Source organism: Zootermopsis nevadensis, unplaced genomic scaffold (genome assembly GCF_977971745.1).
Source record: "Zootermopsis nevadensis isolate Lab colony 2312 unplaced genomic scaffold, Znev_1.0 Znev_ptg000008l, whole genome shotgun sequence".
NCBI classification, from domain to species: domain Eukaryota; kingdom Metazoa; phylum Arthropoda; class Insecta; order Blattodea; family Termopsidae; genus Zootermopsis; species Zootermopsis nevadensis.
In genome coordinates, this window is record NW_028259140.1 from 3,977,360 (window position 1) to 3,996,455 (window position 19,096).

Below are 19,096 nucleotides of genomic sequence, written 5' to 3' on the forward strand. Positions count from 1 at the left end.
TCGTTTTTAATTCAGGAGGGAGCCCATTATAGAACACTGAATCTTGGGGAATGTAAAATAAACAAAATTTAATTAATTATATAATTATTACATATTTCGAACTTATTAAGGGAATTGGATGGTCTGACCAATAACGTGGCAGACTGGGTAAACAAATCTTCGTGTTCAACTCTAAGAAGAAAAAACTCTGCATCAGAATTGCAGGCATTTATTTTTTTGAAGTTACACGTTAACTAGAAACATACTATACTAACAGCGAATTTGAAAGTTTGGGGGAGGGGGTTGACGTTGACCCAATCAAAGATAAAACACATAGGATGTGTTTAATTAATTTCCCAGCAAAACATACTTTTTATCAGTGGTAAAACGTCTGTGGGAGCACTCTGGCGGTAAAACTATAGCAACAACGCCTACGTCTACTAAACCATGGAATACTTCTATGTTAATAGCAGCACAGATGATGAGCGTTTCTGGTATCATTTTTATGTAAACTATTTGTATCACCTTCGCTTAGTTTACAAACGTTCACTTCTTAGCATGTCTTAACGCTACAGTTATCAGTGCTGTAGTAGAACTGCTACAGGATCCGTGGGAATTTCATGTTGTCCATGGTTAATAATTGTTGTTGTACCGATGATCAGTCAGATGTAATCTCTTTTTACGCGTACTGACTGTGAAATCCGTGGCAAGTTGTAGGGATACATGGCAATAGGAAGGGCATTTGAAACCTTGGTAACTGGTAGGAAATGTCTTGTAATTATGCGGAGGGTCTGTCGCCGTACAATAACAAAGGGAAACTTGGACTTAAGGAGGTTTGTACCTTATCTAATGTTTCATTCCTGTAATGTATTTAATAAATTTAAAAGCCTGCTTTCCGAAAATATTGTCACAGTGACACATGTTTAACGCTTCAATTAAAATTAAAATTAATCGCCTGCCATATACATTGACAGATTTTTATATCACGATTTCTTTGTGTAGTAAGAAGTCGCTGTATTTCAGAAATTTGATAGCAGTGATGCTGTAGAAAGTAAAGTTGTTCAGCTTGCAGAATGGATTTCTACAGCAAAACATACAGTTATACATACAGGTGCAGGAATCAGCACATCAGCAGGAATTCCCGATTTTAGGTGAGAAAATCTTCCTCCCTATTTTTAAAGGCATCTGTGTGTTCATTTTTTAGGTCTTACAAATGTGAAATGATTTGTTCAGGTTGAAATGTGGGATAGTAATTTTATCTGTGTCAAAGCTTATTCCACCTATTCTCCCACATACCCAGTTTATGTTTTAAACTCCAAGAAATTATTAAAATTTTGTATAAGGAAATTATTAAGAATAATAAACTATGCATATCATCCTCTTGCCATATGATGAAGCTGTTTCCACTTTGGCTGCATATCACAAGATCTGCAAGATGGTGATGTGGCTTGAAGCAGATGACCTAATGCTTATAGGTAGGCCTAGTTCTTTGGTAATGCAGCATAGCAGTTGGTAAAACATTTCATTTATGTGCAAAATCTGACCTTTGCTACATTTATATCTTTCAGCAATTTTAATTGTCAAGTAAAAATCGAACATGGGTATTTGGTTGAAAAATGTAATGGAACAGTATCAGCCAGAGGTAAATCATGAGGGGGACACCATGCATTTTTTGTATGTGTAGCTTGTTGAAATAATTTGCATTGTAAATTGTCTCCATATTCAGACAAATATTTCTCTTTTTTAAGGGGGCCTAATGGAGTGTGGACATTAGAAGAGAAAGGGTTAAAACCGGATATTAACATCTCATTTGATGTGGCAGCGCCAACAAAAACTCACATGGCAATTGTGAAACTTGTTGAAAGTGGTGAGTTGCATTAGGGATGAAACTGTTAATTGATTGAATTGTTCTTAGATTCTGTCAAGTAAACAAGGGTGGTGGTGCTAGTTCATAAGTTAAATAACAGCTGTACATTAAAGAGAAAGTGAGTTTTTGGTACTTTGTTTTAATGATTTAAGATGGAGTTAGGCTTACTGAACCATCCAGGACATCATTATACAAGAAACAACTATTCAAACTGGTTTGCACCAGATTAAATTCTTCCCATTATTTGTTAAGAATGTATAGTTATGTGTTCCATTTGTCCAAAATAACCGATCATGTAGAGTTTCTCTAGAAGTGTTTTTTTATGCAAATTGTAGTACTCATGACACCAAAACACTGTTGTCACGCTCTGGCAAATAACAAGGTGGTATGTAATATATTTTGAACCGTTTATATGCAGGAAAGGTGCAATATGTGGTGAGCCAGAACATAGACGGTTTACATTTACGTTCAGGACTGCAACGCACTGACATTGCTGAATTGCATGGCAACATGTTCACTGAACGGTGTAATCAGTGTGGTTGTCAGTTTGTGAGAAAAGAGGCTACTTCCACAGTTGGTCAGAAGTGTCTTGAAACACCATGTCCAGCTTCTAGACGTAATGGAAGACCTTGTCGTGGAAGACTGCATGATACCATCCTTGACTGGGAAGACAACTTGCCAGAGAATGACTTAGGGATGGCAGATTTCCATTCATGGTAAGATTCTGAGCGTATGTATGAAGTGATTAGTTTGTACAATTAGTAATATTTTAATCTGTGAAATGTTTTTGCTCATTACAATTTTTGTATCAGTGTTGCTGATCTTAGCATCTGTTTTGGAACAACACTGCAAATTGTTCCAAGTGGGAATCTTCCACTCTACACAAAGAAGTTTGGAGGGCGCCTCGTCATTTGTAACTTGCAACCAACAAAGCACGTAAGTTTTGATTTGTGTATAATGAAATCTTGGTGTATTGTGTTCCTGTGATGAATGACCCAGGTGACGTGAGCAGATTAATCAGTAGTTTAATTCAGAATGGAATGGCATAATGTGACAGTCAGGTCAGAACTGTTGATTGGGATAACAGCTGCAATTCTGCACATGGCAGTGTTACCATTACAATCCAATAAGAATATTTCTCTGCCTGCCATGTTGTAAGAGAAGAGGCAGAGCTTGAAGTATGCCATCAGTGTTCTGAGTGCAGAATATGTACAATTCTGCTGATATTCTCACACCCCATGATGTCACATCTCAATGCATACCATGTCCAATAACCTTGGGTCATCCGACTTGCTTAAATATTCAAAGCAGGAGTACTTTAATATATGAAAATTTATTCAGTGCAAAGAATTAAATAAATATTTGTCTTTTCATGCCCCTAAAATATTATTAATGTATTCAATGAATTTAATAGTTTAGTACAGAAACTGAAGATGCTTTATCACCATTTATTTTAAACATTGTTCTAGGATATGCCATTAGGTTTTCAAAAATTATTTTTTTAACTCATGTTAATTTTAGCAATTATAATGTACATAAGTGCTCTATATGTTGTTTTAGGAAACCAGTTAGATTACTGATACATGTCAGTATTATATGATGTATGGGAACAACAGTGTCTGAATACAAGTGTTAACCTTTCATGTGTTTTTTTTACTGTGGCATTCATATTTTGAATAACAGTTTAGTTTTTGTTGTGCTGTCATTTGGAGAAAACAGGTACTGAAATTACTTACTAAATAATTTCTAACACAATTCTATCCAACAGGACCGCAAAGCAGACCTCATAATTCATTCATATGTGGATGACATAATGGTGCGATTGATGAAGTTGTTAGATTTGCCCATTCCTGAATACAGCAGTGAGAAAGATCCAACTAAATTAATTCAAAGTGGCCATGAATCACTTATAAATTGGACAGTTCCAGATAGTAGTGTGAAAATTATGAGAACAATATATGAAGGAAAATGCTGCAAGCAATCTAAGAAGAGAGGCTTCAATAAAGATATTGAAAGGAAAGATGATCTTTTGGATTTTAAGCAGATAAAAAGAAGAAAACCAAAAGAGACTGAAGATCAGTGTGAAAATGGCCTTTATACCATACACACAGATGTTTCAGATAATATAAAAAGGGAGATTGTTATGAACAGTCTTGAAAGTAAAAGTAATGTAATAACAGCTGTGAAAGACAGCCAGAAAAATATTGCAAATAGTACAGAGTGTGAAGTAAAAATTGAAAATGACGCAACACAACCATCTCAAATAATTCTAGAAGATTCTCAGACTATGTCACTTACTGAACACCTGCATGCAAATGTAATCAAGGTAGGTGTAATTGACGTACAGTCATAAGTACTTATACCATTTTCAGATTGTAAGCTTGTCATCATTTTGTAGTCTTTAACATAGAATATTTTGTATTTGACTTACTCTACTCTACTGAATGTGATGTGAAAATGTTTTTGGTGGTTGTTATGAAATCATGTATTAAAATCAGTCAAGAATTTGTATATACCAGTTTTCAAATGCATAAAATATACTTTTAATATTAAATGGATAATTTGTTAAGGTAAAATACATGTAATTATGATAGAGGACACAGTGAGTATTACTTAAAGTAACATATGTTAACATCAGTATTTAATCTACTATGAACGTACTGAATTATTATATGAAAATTGAGGTGAATGGATTAACATTTTCCTCAGTCAGCTAAACATGTCACAATTTTTAATACAGTATTAAATTTACATGTACGTGTCTGAGTACATTTGTCTCAAAATAACTGAAAATTGAATGAGTATGTGTTAAATGACAGAGCAATTGCTGGGTGATGGTGGTGACATTTACTAGGCATTATATTAGTGATTACCTCAAAAACAGTTAACCTTATGCACATGTTATATAAAATGTAATATTTGCATTTTATGGATACCTAAAACTTTTATTGAAGATATTTTTCTGTCAGTTGAATACTTTATGAGATGTATCAAAGAATGTATTTTGGCCCTTAATTAAAGTGGTCTTTGGATTAAATTAATTGTATGAAACTTTATTGTACAAGGTGTATAACACAAATGGCCCATGCCTGATTTAATAAAACTTATGCTGTGGTAGGAAGCCCTTGTATTTATTGCTGACCTGCAGAGTTCAGTTTTTTAGGTTAGTTCCTCCATGGGTGCTTAAACTTCTTGTATCTGATCTAAAATGTCTTAGAATGCAATGAGGTATTTGCAACTTACTGGCATGTAAATGTTGTCCTTTACCATCTGTTCCAGTCCATCTCAGGTGTTTCCAGTCCTCTTCTCCATTTCTTTTTCCCACCTGATATTTTGCAATGCAATTTTGTTTTCTCATTTCTCTGCAATTGAATAAATTCTACCTTTGACATTTTGTTCCAACATGTCTCATAAGCCACTATATCAGCCTGCATATAACCCTTCTACTACCAGGTGTTATAAAATTAACCCTTTGATGCCAAAGCTGATAATGCCCTTTCATGAGTAAAGAAAGAAACTTCATTTTTTGTTACTGGGGTAGGCTTATGATCCTGAAATAATTTTCATTGTCAAGTTTCAACCTATTTCTCCACACCTTCAGGTACATTATCTACATCTGCTGAATTCTAACAATCTGACTAGATTCCTCATTCATTAAACCCTTTTTCTTTCACTTATTCTCATCCATTCCTAGGTTATGAAAATATTCTATTCTGCTTTCAACAAAATTACATATCCTAGGTTCAAGAAGAAATTTGTCCCCATTAACCTGTCTTAATCATTTGGTGTGCAATAATGGTTGCTGTAAAGGCACCGTGGAATAAACTGAACAATTTTTCTGAAGAAATATTGTAAACTTAATATACCACATGACTATAGGAAAATATCTGGATATTACCACACAGACATGACCCTCTCTGATACATGCTACTTATGCAAAATAAAAACACTTCTGACCCTAAATTAGGAAAACCTTACATTAGTAATATATAGGGATGGGTAGGAAAATATTACTTCAATAAAAAAGAGTAATTTGTACATTTACATAATTTTTTATTATTTCCTGAAATATTTATTTCAGAGGAATGAATCTTGAGCTGTGGGTAGCACCAATACCAGGTCTACCATGCTTTACAGGCTTGTAGGTAACACTAAATTCACCCAAGTAGTGACCGATCATCTCTGGCTGAAACAAAAATATAAGTGCAACTATTGAAAACAATATCCATTAATCCTCTAGAATAATTTCATAATGCAATTATAATGGACCACTACAACATACAGTGAAGTGGTGGCTATGTGAACGTTGGTAGGCTCAAAGATGTACTAATTAGAAGATCAGGCAAATTCATACTTAATGGGCATTGTGTTTATTCATGACATTTTCTGCCTAAATAAACACTGTTGTTATTTTAGCAGATTTTCACTTTAACAAATCAACTTCCTAATAAATTATAATAGCCAAATTTTAAACATAATTCCTACATTTCCTCAATTTATAAGTTTCTTTGATTACCTTCACTTCTACTTGATTGAATGTCTTGCCATTATAAACACCAACAATACTCCCAACCATCTCTGGAACTATGATCATGTTCCGCAGATGAGTTTTCACGATTTCAGGTTTTTCATTGGGAGGAGCTTCCTTCTTGGCTTTCCTCAATTTCTTAACAAGTGCCATTGGTTTGCGCTTAAGACCTCTACGGAAACGGCGTCTAGCACGTGAATGCATCAACTCCATCAACTGTTCTCTATAAACAAAATATGAGTCTCACAGTACCAAACACATTCATCAATTACTGCTACAACATGGATACATAACTAAGATTCCTGGGTATGCTAAACCTAGTTTTATTCAAAGTGAAGCCCAAACGATGCCAATATTTCTTAAATGCTGCTTACCACATGGTTAAGATTTTAGGCAACTATCCGTATAATAAATACATTTTAATCAATGAATAGTATTTATAATATGCTACAAAATAATTATCCTCTCCACTTGCGTTAGGGGGAAAGAAATTAAAAATTTAGTCACACAAACCAACAATTTTTTCACCTCTTCTACTTACGCTGGCATGTCCAACAGCTGATCTAAGTCCACTCCACGAAAGGTGAACTTCCTGAAGGTCCTTTTCTTCTTCTGTGTTTCTTCTTGCTGAAATTTCAAAATAATACAATTTACCGATTGTTTTTACAGAATAGGTCACATGTAGACTTGCAATAGAATGTATGCAGACGTTTACGAAAATCCATACTTCTAATAATGTTTTCAAGTTCACATCTTTAACTTATGGCCATAGAGCTATATTTTATATTAAAAGATCACTGCAGATGAACTAGATAAATACTAACTGTTTCATTACAGCTCAACTCTTACCTCAGCCATTTTTACGTGTATACAAAAGATAATATTTATACAATTTTAACTCGAAGTACCGAGTTCTGTCACAATTATGGTTCCGGCGCTAATAGTATGCGTATTCTATTGCCTTAAATTTGTCATCGCTGAAACTCAAAATTTATAACCAACGTAACAGAATTCGGATTAATATTCTACAATGTCCACTTTCATACCTATAAATAAACAGACACATCTCACATATAATATGTATTGTATTATATTATTATGACTTTTTCCACATTCTATTGTCATCTGACTATCTTATGGATCCATGGAATGTAATATCTGGGAAGGGCTCACTTTCCTTAATGAACCTACGTGGGTAAACCATGGTCATGAATACACATATCGTATTTGAGCTACTTGTGAAAGAAATATATTTTCGTTTATAGATGGCAATAGTATTGACCAACTCTTCATACAGTCACACCAACATCGCCTTTAAACGTGCGTGCACTACATTGTCATTGTGTTAACTGTGTTGTAAGAAATGGCTGTAAACATTGTATTTGGCATTCGATTATCACCAAATTCTTTTCAGCGAGTGACAGTAGGCAACATTAGTTTAGACAGTAAAGTTGAGCAATTAAAATTGGAAGCTTCAAAGGCAACAAATTTGCCAAGGCATTTTATAGGTAAATTTAGATAAATTATACATGTACATTAAAATTAATTTTTAACGTTATCCCATGTCATGACAGGGGTTATTTGAAAGATGATCTAACCATATTGTGTGGTTTTGTGGTATTTATAGTTACTCCTTGTAAATTCTGGGATACCACATTTAAATAGGCAACGTCTGCTACTTTGTAATTCCAAGATCATACTATTATTTGACATTACTTGACCTGGGAAGTTCAAAAAGTGTTTTATCAAGGATCCATTTATTTCCAGGGTGGTATAGAAACCCCCTTCCCCATGTCAACTTCTGTATCTGTGATTCCAAGTAATCTTGTAAGTCTTTACATAATTTGCTTTACAGAATTAATTTACTGTGGAAACATTTTGGATGATGACTCAACACTAAGGTCTTGTGGACTGAAGTCTGGTGTAATGGTTCATGTACTGAAGAGGAGAGAGAAGGGTTTGTATTTATTGGCCTATATATGTAAATTATATGGGAGAATCTGAATGCTTGAATACTTGGGATTTATTGTACTAAATTAACATAAAACCTAAATCACAGTAATAGAAGTCAGATTGATTATCCCTTTAAACCCCAGTGGCAACTATATGTACCACCTGCTTTTACTATCAGTAACACTACTTTTTGTATTTATGGATCTTTTATTATTCTCATTGTAAATAGTGATTATTTCCTAAACAGCATTAACCAGTTGATATTTGTAATGGTGAAGTGTTGTGTTTTCTTTGTTGTACAGACTGAATTGTTATATATTATAAAGAAACTTTGGCTTTATAGGGCTAAATCATTTTGATTTTCTTCAGTTCATTTTGAAGTTATAACTAATACTGTGCTTCTTTACTTGTAGACATTTCTTTGCCTGTTCACTCAGTGACAGAAGTTGGTGTTCAAGAATTAGTGATGGCATTTCGCACATTTACGCGGCACCCTAGTTACCGGAGTGCTCTGCATGTGAGTTATTTCATCAGTTCCTAAGCCACATTTCAAGTTTATAAGAGGTATTTAACTTTGTGTCAGTGCAACAAAAAACCCTTGAATGATTCAGCAGTGCATAATGTATTGAATTTTGGATTAGAATTCAGTACCACATCTTTATTTTCCCTAATCTTAGTTCAAGGGTATAAAGAAATTGTTTTTTTAGCGTCTCAGCCGGCCAGAAGTTTTAGAAAATATTATGATGGCTACACCTGGACTTAGTGAAGATCCAGTTGCAATCTCAATTATTCAAGATCCAGAATTGCTTGTTCATATGGAAAATGCAGACACTGTAAGAAGGTAAGTTATTAGAAAAAGCTTTTTACAAGGTTTCATGGTTAAATTGTAAAGCTGTGCAATGTAATGTATGAAGATGAATATGATATTGATAATATTATTACAATTTAATTGCCTGCTATGCATATTTGGGGATCTTTAACTCCGGTCACTTGTGTCATTACCTCTTATTGCATACACTTCTTCTGAATTTGTTGGGCCCCTTATCTCCAGAGCATAATGTATCTTCAGATTTGAGGGAGGTATTCTGTAAGTACCATATTTATCTGATACTACACATACCAAAATCATCTATCATTTATTAATTTTTTGCCATAGGAATACTGGCAGAAATATTTCTGTATAAAAGTATAGATAGGACAGGTTTGATAAAATCATCAGGGATGGTCAGCTATGTTAATTACAGGCAGAAGTTAATTTTAGAAACCTCTGGCTCCATTAACAAGGAAATATATATATTGAACCACTTCAGTTTTGCCAAATGATAATTTTCTGATGATAGAAACAAAGAAGGCATCAAAAACAGAGGACTTCTCTCTGAAAAGATGCAGCTGATGCCTGAATAGTTTTTGTCATTTTCAGTCACTATGAAAGTTTCAAGATTAACAGAACAATTTTTTAAAATTCATAAATAACTACATATTGTTATTCTTTTATCTTTTTCCTTTCTTTGTGAGACTGTCAGGTTTCAGATAACATTGAGTTATGTCACTGGTTTAGTACACGTCATAAAACGTAACTTGAAAAAATTGTTGTGTCTTTTGGGCTGTCTTTCTGGATTTACATTTTTATGAAATAAACGTATCGAGGTCAATTTTGGCTTCAAAGGATTAATATTATAACGTAATCAGTTATTAATATGGGGTATGCTCAGACTGGTGACATGTTGGCATACAAGACAGAATACTGCAATATTTTCAGGATTGCCGAACTCCACCCATCCCTAGCTGAAGCAGCTAATCATATAGCAGCTGTTGTTCATGAAGAAGCTGCAACAGGAAGTGCAACCAATCAAGGATCATCTTCAGGGTATTCATATTCACTAGATGCCCTTAGTGATGAAGAAGAGATGGATTCCTCCCAGGTATTCAGTCTTAGAAGAGTTTAATTTTTGTGTTGTGGTTTACTGTCAGTATTGTAGGGTTTAGTTAACCACCTTCAGAGAGGTCAAAAGCACTTATATATTTGTGGGGTTGTATATTTGCAGTCCTCTGACTCTCAGCCCCGTGGAGGTGACAGTCTGTCACGACAGCAGTCATACTCAACCATCACTGCAGCTCAGCTTGCTGCTGCTTTAGCTTCTGCTACTGGTGAGACTCGTCTAAAAGTAAAATTACATTCTCCACCGTAACTAAGTAACTAATCCTATGGTTTAGTGTCTTCTTTGTGCAGATGAAAATAATTATTAAGTGAGCAAGAAATTCCCACTTGTGGAACCCAAATTGTAATCGCAAATTTCTCTAATTTTCCTTATAAATACAGAATATTATTGTCATCAGGCTTGTTTCCTGCTTCACCTCGTGCCACTGGCTGTAGTACATCTTTAGCAGCTGGTCCGTCATCAGGAGGGAGTCTAATCACACCAGAGATGTTTAGCCAGGCAATGCAGCAAGCGATTGCCAATGTGGGTCCAAATACAGGAGGATCACATGCATCAGGGGATGTCGCAGTGACAGTACGTGTCTTTGTTGCTGCATACTACATTTGTTATGCTAATAAATCCTTGTACTGTGAAAATTGTTAAATATTTGTTTCTCGGTTTACTTATGGCACTTTATCAGTTGTCTGTCTTCGTGGATGGACAATGAAAATATTTTTGTAATAATCTTTTCTGATGTTTGCTAATTAGGGAACAGAAGCATCAACTGGTAGAACAGATACAAATCCTGATATTCAAGCACAGGCAAGCAGGTTATCACATCAGTTACAACAGATGCATGAGCTGGGTCTCACAGACGACACTCTCAACATTCAAGCTCTTCAGGCGACAGGTGGTGATGTTCATGCTGCCATTGACATAGTTTTCAGTGGTGCACTTCCGCCAGATTCACAATAAGTTATCCTGTTGGGAACACTGCTTGTACGATTAAAATTGAACATGAAAATTGTAATGAAGATTCATATATTCCTGTCTTAGCGTGTGAAGATGGAATTATAATATTGTAACGTGGGGCGGTTTTACTACCCTGATTGTCAACCCTGATTTATTCATGTAAAATTAAATCAGTTACAGAGGTCTGCACATACAGTCATCTCTCTACAACAACAACAACAACACACTTCGTGTCTCTGTTCTCTGCACACACACACACACACACACTCTGTCCTCCGAGTCTATCTGGTCCCTCGAGTTCGGCGCTGTTCACACTCTTCGCTTACACATCGGCCTGTAGCACCCCACTGGACACACGCTGGCTCCTTGGCCACCACAGTCCACATACCCGGTGCCTGCTCACGCAGCCGACCTGTCCTTACTCAGCGTCGGCCCGTAGCACCCCACTGGACACATGCTGGCTCCTCGGCCGCCACGGTCCACGTACCCGGTGCCTCACACGTAGCCGACCCGTCCTTTCTCAGCGCCACACCAGACCTCTCGTTCGCTCCACTCTCTCGGCTCTCACGGCACACTTCTCTTACGCCCGATTCACAGCTCTGTTCTTTCCACACTCCCTTTCCAAACCACTCTTCAACACTCTCCCTTTCCATCTGTCTATAGACACAACAATGCCGAATACGACAATGCCAAATACAACAATGTCTATAAACGATTACAACAATGCCAAACCCAATAATGTTAATAAACAGACAACAATGCCAGACGCGAAAATGTCAATAAACAGACAACTAAACTGTTTATTGACATTGTTATGCTGCTGTCACAGCAACACGTCACAATATCCTGTCAAAGTGTAATGAATGTTTGGAAAGTATAATGGACTTGTCATTTAATGTTTCTTTATGATATATTTACTGTTCAAGTTCCAGCCTCATTATCTCAACATTAAATTCCTTGAAGATTTCTGTCTTCTCGGTTGTTGCGCTGTGTAGTCTGGTCGATGTTTCATCGCCCTGATGACGGAGGCAGTATGACCTCTGAAACACTGGTAAACATCGACCAGACTACACAGCGCAACAACCCAGAAGACAGAACTCTTCAAAACAGAATTTCATTATTTGCATGGATATGCAAGAAAACCTCAAATCTTACATAATAAATTCTCTTACACAAGAAAAAAGATATGATAAGAAATAAACAGGATACCATTTATACCATTGCCCCTCTTTATTTGAACCTAATTCAGTTCTTTCATTAATGTTTTACATTAAACACAGTATCTTGTTTTCCAATGTTAATCAGTGGCAGGCATATTTCTGTACACTGACACAAGTTAATATATCAATTAGTGACTAGTGGCCCAGTGGCACAAAGTTGTCCTTGTTCTTCCTTATGTTGCTTCTTTTGTTTTCATCCACACAAAACTTCTCTTCTTCCTTGAAGTAATCTTGTAACTGATGCAACTTCAGAATATAGCTAGCTAGATATAAAAAAAACATTCAGATTTTAACAATAACCAATAACAACATAGAAACAAGGCAATGAGCTAATTACCTGGCAGAAACCAGTGATTGTTCTTGTTAATGGCAATAAAACAAACAAGTGTTATTAGGCTTGCTTAAAGACTGTAACTGCCTATATACAGTCTTTGCAGGCTATTTTTGCAATTAATGAGAGAATTTTGGTTACAGAAGGGGTGAAGAGAAGACTGAAAAAACATATTTTGTATGAACAGACTTACTACTAACAACCAGAAAAATTAAAGGAGGTATATTTGAAATTACCTGAAATGTGATACATATATTACAAGTTCTTTTATTACATATTATGCCTTACGGTCAAAACAGACTACTGTCCACAGATGACGAGAAAATCCCTGCTGGGGGAAGTCGTTTCTGGTGCGGTGCGGGGGGAATGTTTACTGCCTGATGGACTAGAGGGCTGCTATTGGTGGGAAGTGTGATACGTCAGCGTTTTACGCTACTACACACAGACTGAAAACATCAAGCAGTTTAGCAGAGTAGTGTGTAGTGAGCGCACCTCTAATGTGTTCTGCGGGTGTTGCGATAATATTCTAGATTCAATCACTGTGCTACTGTGAGGTAATCTTAAAGCTGTACCCATTTGAACACATGAAAGCCTGTCGTCTGTTGTTCGTTCAGTGGTTGTGGAACGAATGCTTTTAGGATCGGTCATCACTCACCGCAAAATCTTGCGCATGCACGTGTATCGCATTCCTAGCAGGGATTTTCTCCTGGTCTGCGGACAGTACTTGTTGATTAGAGCTCCACTGCTCAGTGCTATTCCTCCAAGTAGCAGATTAATCATTACTACGTAGAACCAATCAAAAATGTGTATTATTATAAATTTGGTATCTTCATTCTAATACCACGTATCCATATTTTTGGAGAATCGTATTTCAATACACCTGCGCCATATCACGTGTTTTGTCTAAAATGTGAATTGTATTGAAAACTAAATTTTTCTGATACATGATATCAGAAGACCACCCTAAAAAGGCTTACAAATATTCCATAAAATGCAGGCATGTGTTATTAGGATGAAGATATTAATAAGCTTATATGTGATTTCCTTGCTATTTTTTTACATTAAATCCCATGATCCATGCAGTTTTTCCATAATTTTAATTGAGAAACTGAATTTAACATAGCACCATGATGCTTGAAAATGAAATGATATTACTGAAGAATGAGTGTGGACTTATAATTCCGCTCGAATACATACCATCTAATTCTGCTACTGTTGGAAGTTCTCCGCCAAAATCTTGAGGCATACAGTTCTTGGGCAGATATTCATAGATAGATTCATCATTCCTTTTATGAAAATGAATCTGGAATATAGTATGGCAAAATTAATTTAGATCAGTATTATAAATTGATTGTGTCAAGAGTTTTGCATTCTTTATTTCTGTTAATAAAATAAGAGTTCAAATCATAGGTGAGTACTGTTTATAAAAAGTTCTGGAAGGTGCTAATGATAGCTACTTTGTGGTAAATGATTCTATCAAAAAATTAAGTTATATATATATATATATCCCCCACTAACAGAAAATGTTTGCAGTAAATAATAAAGGAACCCTCCTTTCCCTGGCCTAAAAGGCCATAGAGCTAGCTTGTAACCTAATGGTACCAGTGGTTATCGCTTAATATCACCATTACCCATAAATAATGTTCATTGGAACTGTGATTTAAAATTAACTGGATTGCTCATCTCTACATAACTCAGAGATACATGTAATTGATAAAATTATTTAACCTACCAGTTTCTGAAGCTCTTTATTCATAAATGGCTTGGTGAGATACATAATTTGATCTGCAATAGGAATTGTATTTAATATGTGAATGGCTTTCAGTCGGACAGGCATACCTTCCTGCAAGATATAAAGGAAAAAAAGAAAACACTAAAAATATGAAAATGTTGTAATGATGTAAATAAGTAATCATTTTTACACAATGATGGGCATAAATTTACATTGACAGTACACGAGTCATAAAGAAGAAATATTTTATTTATTTGATTAAAGTTATGTTATGAAATGATTAAAATATGATCTGAACTTCGTTTCTTTTCTTGAATCATCGTATTTCACGTTTGTCTAGTATGTATTCTGTGTACATGCTATATTTTGTTCTGTGGAGCATAATTGCTGGGTTTTTTAAGAAGAATCTTTTGGATGTTAAACTTTATAGGTCTGTCAAGTGTTGTGTGTGTTGATTGCTCTACCTACAACCTACCAGTAAGTCCTTTAAATAATTTGATAAGGCTGGCTTCAGTAACAGTACACACTATAGACTTTTAGTGACACTCTGAATGTCACAGTTACAGTGGTTACAGTAAATACAGCTAAGATAATGACCTGGATATAGATGAGTATCTTGTGAATTAAAGAGAGACTTAGTTTGGTGAGATGACCAAACCTCAGACCTGTCGCATCAAACACAATAACAATGCCAGGTGCTGTGCCATCATGTTGGATGCACCAGTCGATCATCATGAAGTATACCCTGGCAGCATCAGCAAAAGAGTATTTTGATGGCTCAGTTTGCTTTAGACTGTGAAATATAACATTGTTGCCATTTGGGTCTGTAACAGGTAGTACTATGTAGTTTCTGGAAACAATAAACAATTCATCACCACCTTCTAAGAATATAAAATAGTTTGAGCTTATATTATGTGACTTTTTTGTAGTTAGTCTACTTTTCTTTTTACAGCTTGCTGTTTGGGAGAAATACACTGTTGTGTAATTTTTAGACATTCTGGTGACATTTAAAAAAATTATAATTTTTCTAGGGTTGTCTCTCTGAGAGGAACATCTTTTGCATTCACCATTTTTCTATGGCATGGCTCTGTGAAGAAACATGTATAAGATTCTTGGTTACCCCTGTGCCTAATTTTCAAAATAGAAACAGTTTTTTCTACTCCCAGGATTGTCTCTCTAAGAGGAACAGTCTTTGTTTTTACCATTTTTTTCTATGATGTGTCATTTGTGAGAAACAAGGTGGGACAGCTGGACATTTAGCTATTTTGTATACATAGATTATTATACATCTCCTATCAGCGTGTGAAAGAAGTCTGAATATATTTAATGTTATAAGTGAAGAACAACACACTATACTTACAGAACTGTGAGCATTTTCTGGTTCTCTGGATGTTTCAAATCTCTGTTTGTAAATATTTCCGGGGTTTTGGTCCTGAGAGTATAGTATGTCTCAATGCAGTTTTTAGTCCGAGCCACATCATAATAGCAACTGTGTAGAAATACTATTAGCTGCTCCTCTACAATAAGGTAAAATATTAATTAAATTTATGCACTGTATTCATGTCCATAAGTACTTAAATTTAAAAATGATATAATTTGTCGTGTATTCACAATCCATCATTCATTAACATGTCCTTGTAAAAATAGTGCCAGGTAGATTTTACTCTATAACTTCAATGTTCAATATATATTATTTACAATTTAGGGCTTATAACTGATAATATTAAATCTTTAATGATGAAATAGTAACACAGGCTGTTCATTTAATTCATAAACTGTACAAGAAATAATTATGTCAACTGTAATTTGCATCATAGATTGGCCTTTATTGACTGATTTTCTGCTTTCCACATGAGAAAAATATAAAAACTTAATACTACCTGAAATAGATGGTAAGTGCATTTGTGTTCCCAGCCAACATTTTAGTTCTTGTAAATCTTTCTTCTTTAGTTCAGGATTCTTGGTAAATTCATCATTGATGTTTTCTTGTGTTGCAGTCATGTTTGTTTATATCTAGACATATGTTAGAGTACTCTTAATTTGTAGTACATTGAGGTGGGGAGGAGCAAGAGCTAGGCATCTGCATGGTTTATTGTACCCAATGATTTTTTTGAATAGCTGACTTTTTTTCTGACTCAGACAACTTTAATATTCGTTTGTATCCAACTTAATTGTTTCCTTTTATTTTTCCTCCTGCTGTTTTTATTTTATGAAAGAAAACAGAGCTGAACAATTTTCATACTCTTCTGAGTTGGCATACACAGTTTAGTTTCTAGCTCTGCACAATGGTTACGTCCACTTCATTTGTGCATACAATCAACTCATAGGTGTTATTTGCAAGTCACATAATAATTATGAGACTTAAATGTATTGTGAAGTGACAGCATTTAAGTTTTAAATAAAAACATTTATGCTTAATTAACATTCTTTCACATCCTGTGACCTCACAGATGGAAATATTACTCTTGTATGCATCAGTTATTTATGGATGTTAGACAATTGGTGAAATGAATGAGACTGTTTGAAGTGGGAAGTTTCATGAAATATTTAGGCTGAAAAAAGTAGGATGATTTATGAAATCTCTTAGGTTGAAACATTAACATTTCAGGGATGTAATTTCTTTCTTCCACACAAAACATATCTTTTTCAGTTGTGACAATGTTCTGTGCATATGATGACCTCCATTTATATGATAGGTTTATTCTGCCCTTTGTGAGCACACTTCAAGTATTTTTTGCATTTTGACTGGGCTAACAACATGGATGTATACAGCCATACACAAAAAGTTTCTAAAAGATCAAGCACTAGTGTGTGTATAATTATGATATGGAACATATGAAACTGTGGTTTGAAAAAAATACTCTTGTTATCAGAATGAAAAGATAAATAGCCAAAGACAAAATTTACATATTCAGTTCTTTAAAACATTAAATAAATTAAGTGTTATGAAAGAAATATATTTTCAAATGTTCACCAAAATCAATCAATCCTGCAGCAGAACTGGGTTATATATGTTCTATAGTCTATATAGTTTAACAAATTAACATGTACTTAATATATTAGCTTACTGAGTCTTTACAATACTGTAAAGAGCATATGAGTATGTGCAGTAGACATTGTTAAGCTTGACAATTTGTACATCTCCTTACATAGGATAAAATGGTTGAATGTAGAATGAAAATCAGGTTATAAGTTTTAAATTAGAGGGATGGGAAAGATATGTGTATGTATATGTTAAGATTTAGCATCCAAAGTATTCTGTTGTATTTTAAACAATTAAGAATATTCATCTAAACACTTACCAGCACAAAAATTCTTGAAAGTAACACAATAGCATGGGTAACAATAATACAATTTTTCCAATCAAATTAAAGTACACAGAAAAAAAATTCAATTTAATTTGTGGTACTGGACAGTCTTCTGCTTATTCTCTTCCCATAATCAAGTACGTGGAAGCTCAAGATAGTCAATGTGTTTCCTCCATGAGAAGGGACTTATCAACTTATATCTTCTTCCTCTTCCCCTCTCATTCTTAGTCGCACAATGGTTCACTGCATCGCGTGTCATTCTTGATGTCTGGGAGGCACTAAGGTTATAAATGTTTGTTTTGTTTGCAAACAATGAAGGGAAACTAGAATACAAGTGAATGCATAAATAATTACATTATTTGAATCAGATATCCAAATGCTACTGAACAACATATTACCATATGTAAAAGTTAAATTTTCTGTTTATAATCATATTTATTAATGTTGCATAAGTCCAGAAAACTTACTGTTATATCCTAAAAAGACTTGCTCTGAGTATTCAACATTTGTAATTTAATTGCACTTCAATATAAAGTCAGTTACATATTTATATTGACATTTTTTTATTATACATACAATACAATAGTACAAACCCAGAAGTTGTATCTTGGTTAATCAACAGAGAATGAATTAGGAATAAGAAGGCAAAAGGTGATGAGAAAATTTTAAAACATTAAATGAATGTCATGCTTTAAAAACAAGTAGGGAAAAATTAAGTACTTGTATAGAATGGTTCAAATTTATCACTTATACAATATAGGATCTAATTTGTGAATTAAATATTTAAAAAATATATAGAGGTTTATGAAGTTAACAGCATACTTACTGCCAGTTAGTATTAAAAATGCTAAGTTCATTTTAATACATTCAACCTTGATGTTTCAGTTAACACCATTCCAAAGATGGCTTACACCGAGTATTAAAGGTTGTGCCTTGTGCACATGAGTTTATGAACTGCTTTGGCTGTGAATGCATAATATTTTACCGAATTTAAATTAGATAGCAAGTGCTGCCAACTACTTTGTGTGTATTTTCTTCTGCCCTCAGTATGTAAGTGTGTGTGAGGGGGATTGTTGATTGCTTTGTGGGTTATGTAAAGAATGCTTTACCATCCAATGTTGAGTGATATCATGATTTGAAAGATGATTTGGAAGTACAACAGGCCCCCACTGTGGTTCAGAGCCACCATTAAACTGTATGATCCCTCTGTTAACTATTATATTTATAATTCCCCAATCACTGAGTGTAATGGGAAGCATTCGATGGATGTATTCTAGATTTATATAA

The 19,096-nt window shown here is 34.6% G+C and overlaps 4 protein-coding genes across 6 annotated transcripts; 2 read left to right on the forward strand and 2 right to left on the reverse strand.

The window, feature by feature from the left end:
- Window positions 1-521: 521 nt before the first annotated feature.
- On the forward strand, window positions 522-4,967 carry Sirt6 (sirtuin 6). The gene is made up of 6 exons (XM_087344870.1): window positions 522-812; window positions 1,003-1,130; window positions 1,728-1,846; window positions 2,265-2,562; window positions 2,659-2,782; window positions 3,615-4,967. The coding sequence occupies exons 1-6, from the start codon at window positions 747-749 to the stop codon at window positions 4,197-4,199; spliced, it is 1,320 nt and encodes a 439-aa protein (XP_087200996.1). The 5' UTR covers window positions 522-746; the 3' UTR covers window positions 4,200-4,967.
- Window positions 4,968-5,878: 911 nt separating this feature from the next.
- Window positions 5,879-7,380, reverse strand: RpS15 (ribosomal protein S15). Its single transcript, XM_022066400.2, has 4 exons — window positions 7,224-7,380; window positions 6,916-7,001; window positions 6,363-6,597; window positions 5,879-6,032 (listed from the first exon to the last, which is right to left on the reverse strand). Exons 1-4 carry the CDS (start codon window positions 7,230-7,232, stop codon window positions 5,919-5,921), a joined length of 444 nt encoding a protein of 147 aa, XP_021922092.1. The 5' UTR covers window positions 7,233-7,380; the 3' UTR covers window positions 5,879-5,918.
- Window positions 7,381-7,561: 181 nt separating this feature from the next.
- Window positions 7,562-13,024, forward strand: LOC110830952 (ubiquitin-like protein 7). 2 transcript variants are annotated; one of them, XM_022066396.2, is made up of 8 exons: window positions 7,562-7,694; window positions 8,230-8,331; window positions 8,741-8,844; window positions 9,035-9,168; window positions 10,087-10,249; window positions 10,373-10,475; window positions 10,665-10,840; window positions 11,015-13,024. In XM_022066396.2, exons 1-8 carry the CDS (start codon window positions 7,640-7,642, stop codon window positions 11,219-11,221), a joined length of 1,044 nt encoding a protein of 347 aa, XP_021922088.1. In that variant the 5' UTR covers window positions 7,562-7,639; the 3' UTR covers window positions 11,222-13,024. The 2 variants fall into 2 exon arrangements, with proteins under 2 accessions (XP_021922088.1, XP_021922087.1); XM_022066395.2 differs by lacking the exon at window positions 7,562-7,694 and adding an exon at window positions 7,701-7,882.
- Window positions 12,425-18,774, reverse strand: LOC110830953 (alpha-tocopherol transfer protein-like). Of its 2 annotated transcripts, none has more exons than XM_022066399.2 (8): window positions 18,636-18,774; window positions 17,804-18,087; window positions 16,382-16,514; window positions 15,862-16,018; window positions 15,099-15,351; window positions 14,502-14,612; window positions 13,967-14,072; window positions 12,425-12,701 (listed from the first exon to the last, which is right to left on the reverse strand). In XM_022066399.2, exons 3-8 carry the CDS (start codon window positions 16,500-16,502, stop codon window positions 12,574-12,576), a joined length of 876 nt encoding a protein of 291 aa, XP_021922091.2. In that variant the 5' UTR covers window positions 16,503-16,514; window positions 17,804-18,087; window positions 18,636-18,774; the 3' UTR covers window positions 12,425-12,573. The 2 variants fall into 2 exon arrangements, with proteins under 2 accessions (XP_021922091.2, XP_021922089.2); XM_022066397.2 differs by having other exon boundaries at window positions 17,804-18,132.
- Window positions 18,775-19,096: the final 322 nt, after the last annotated feature.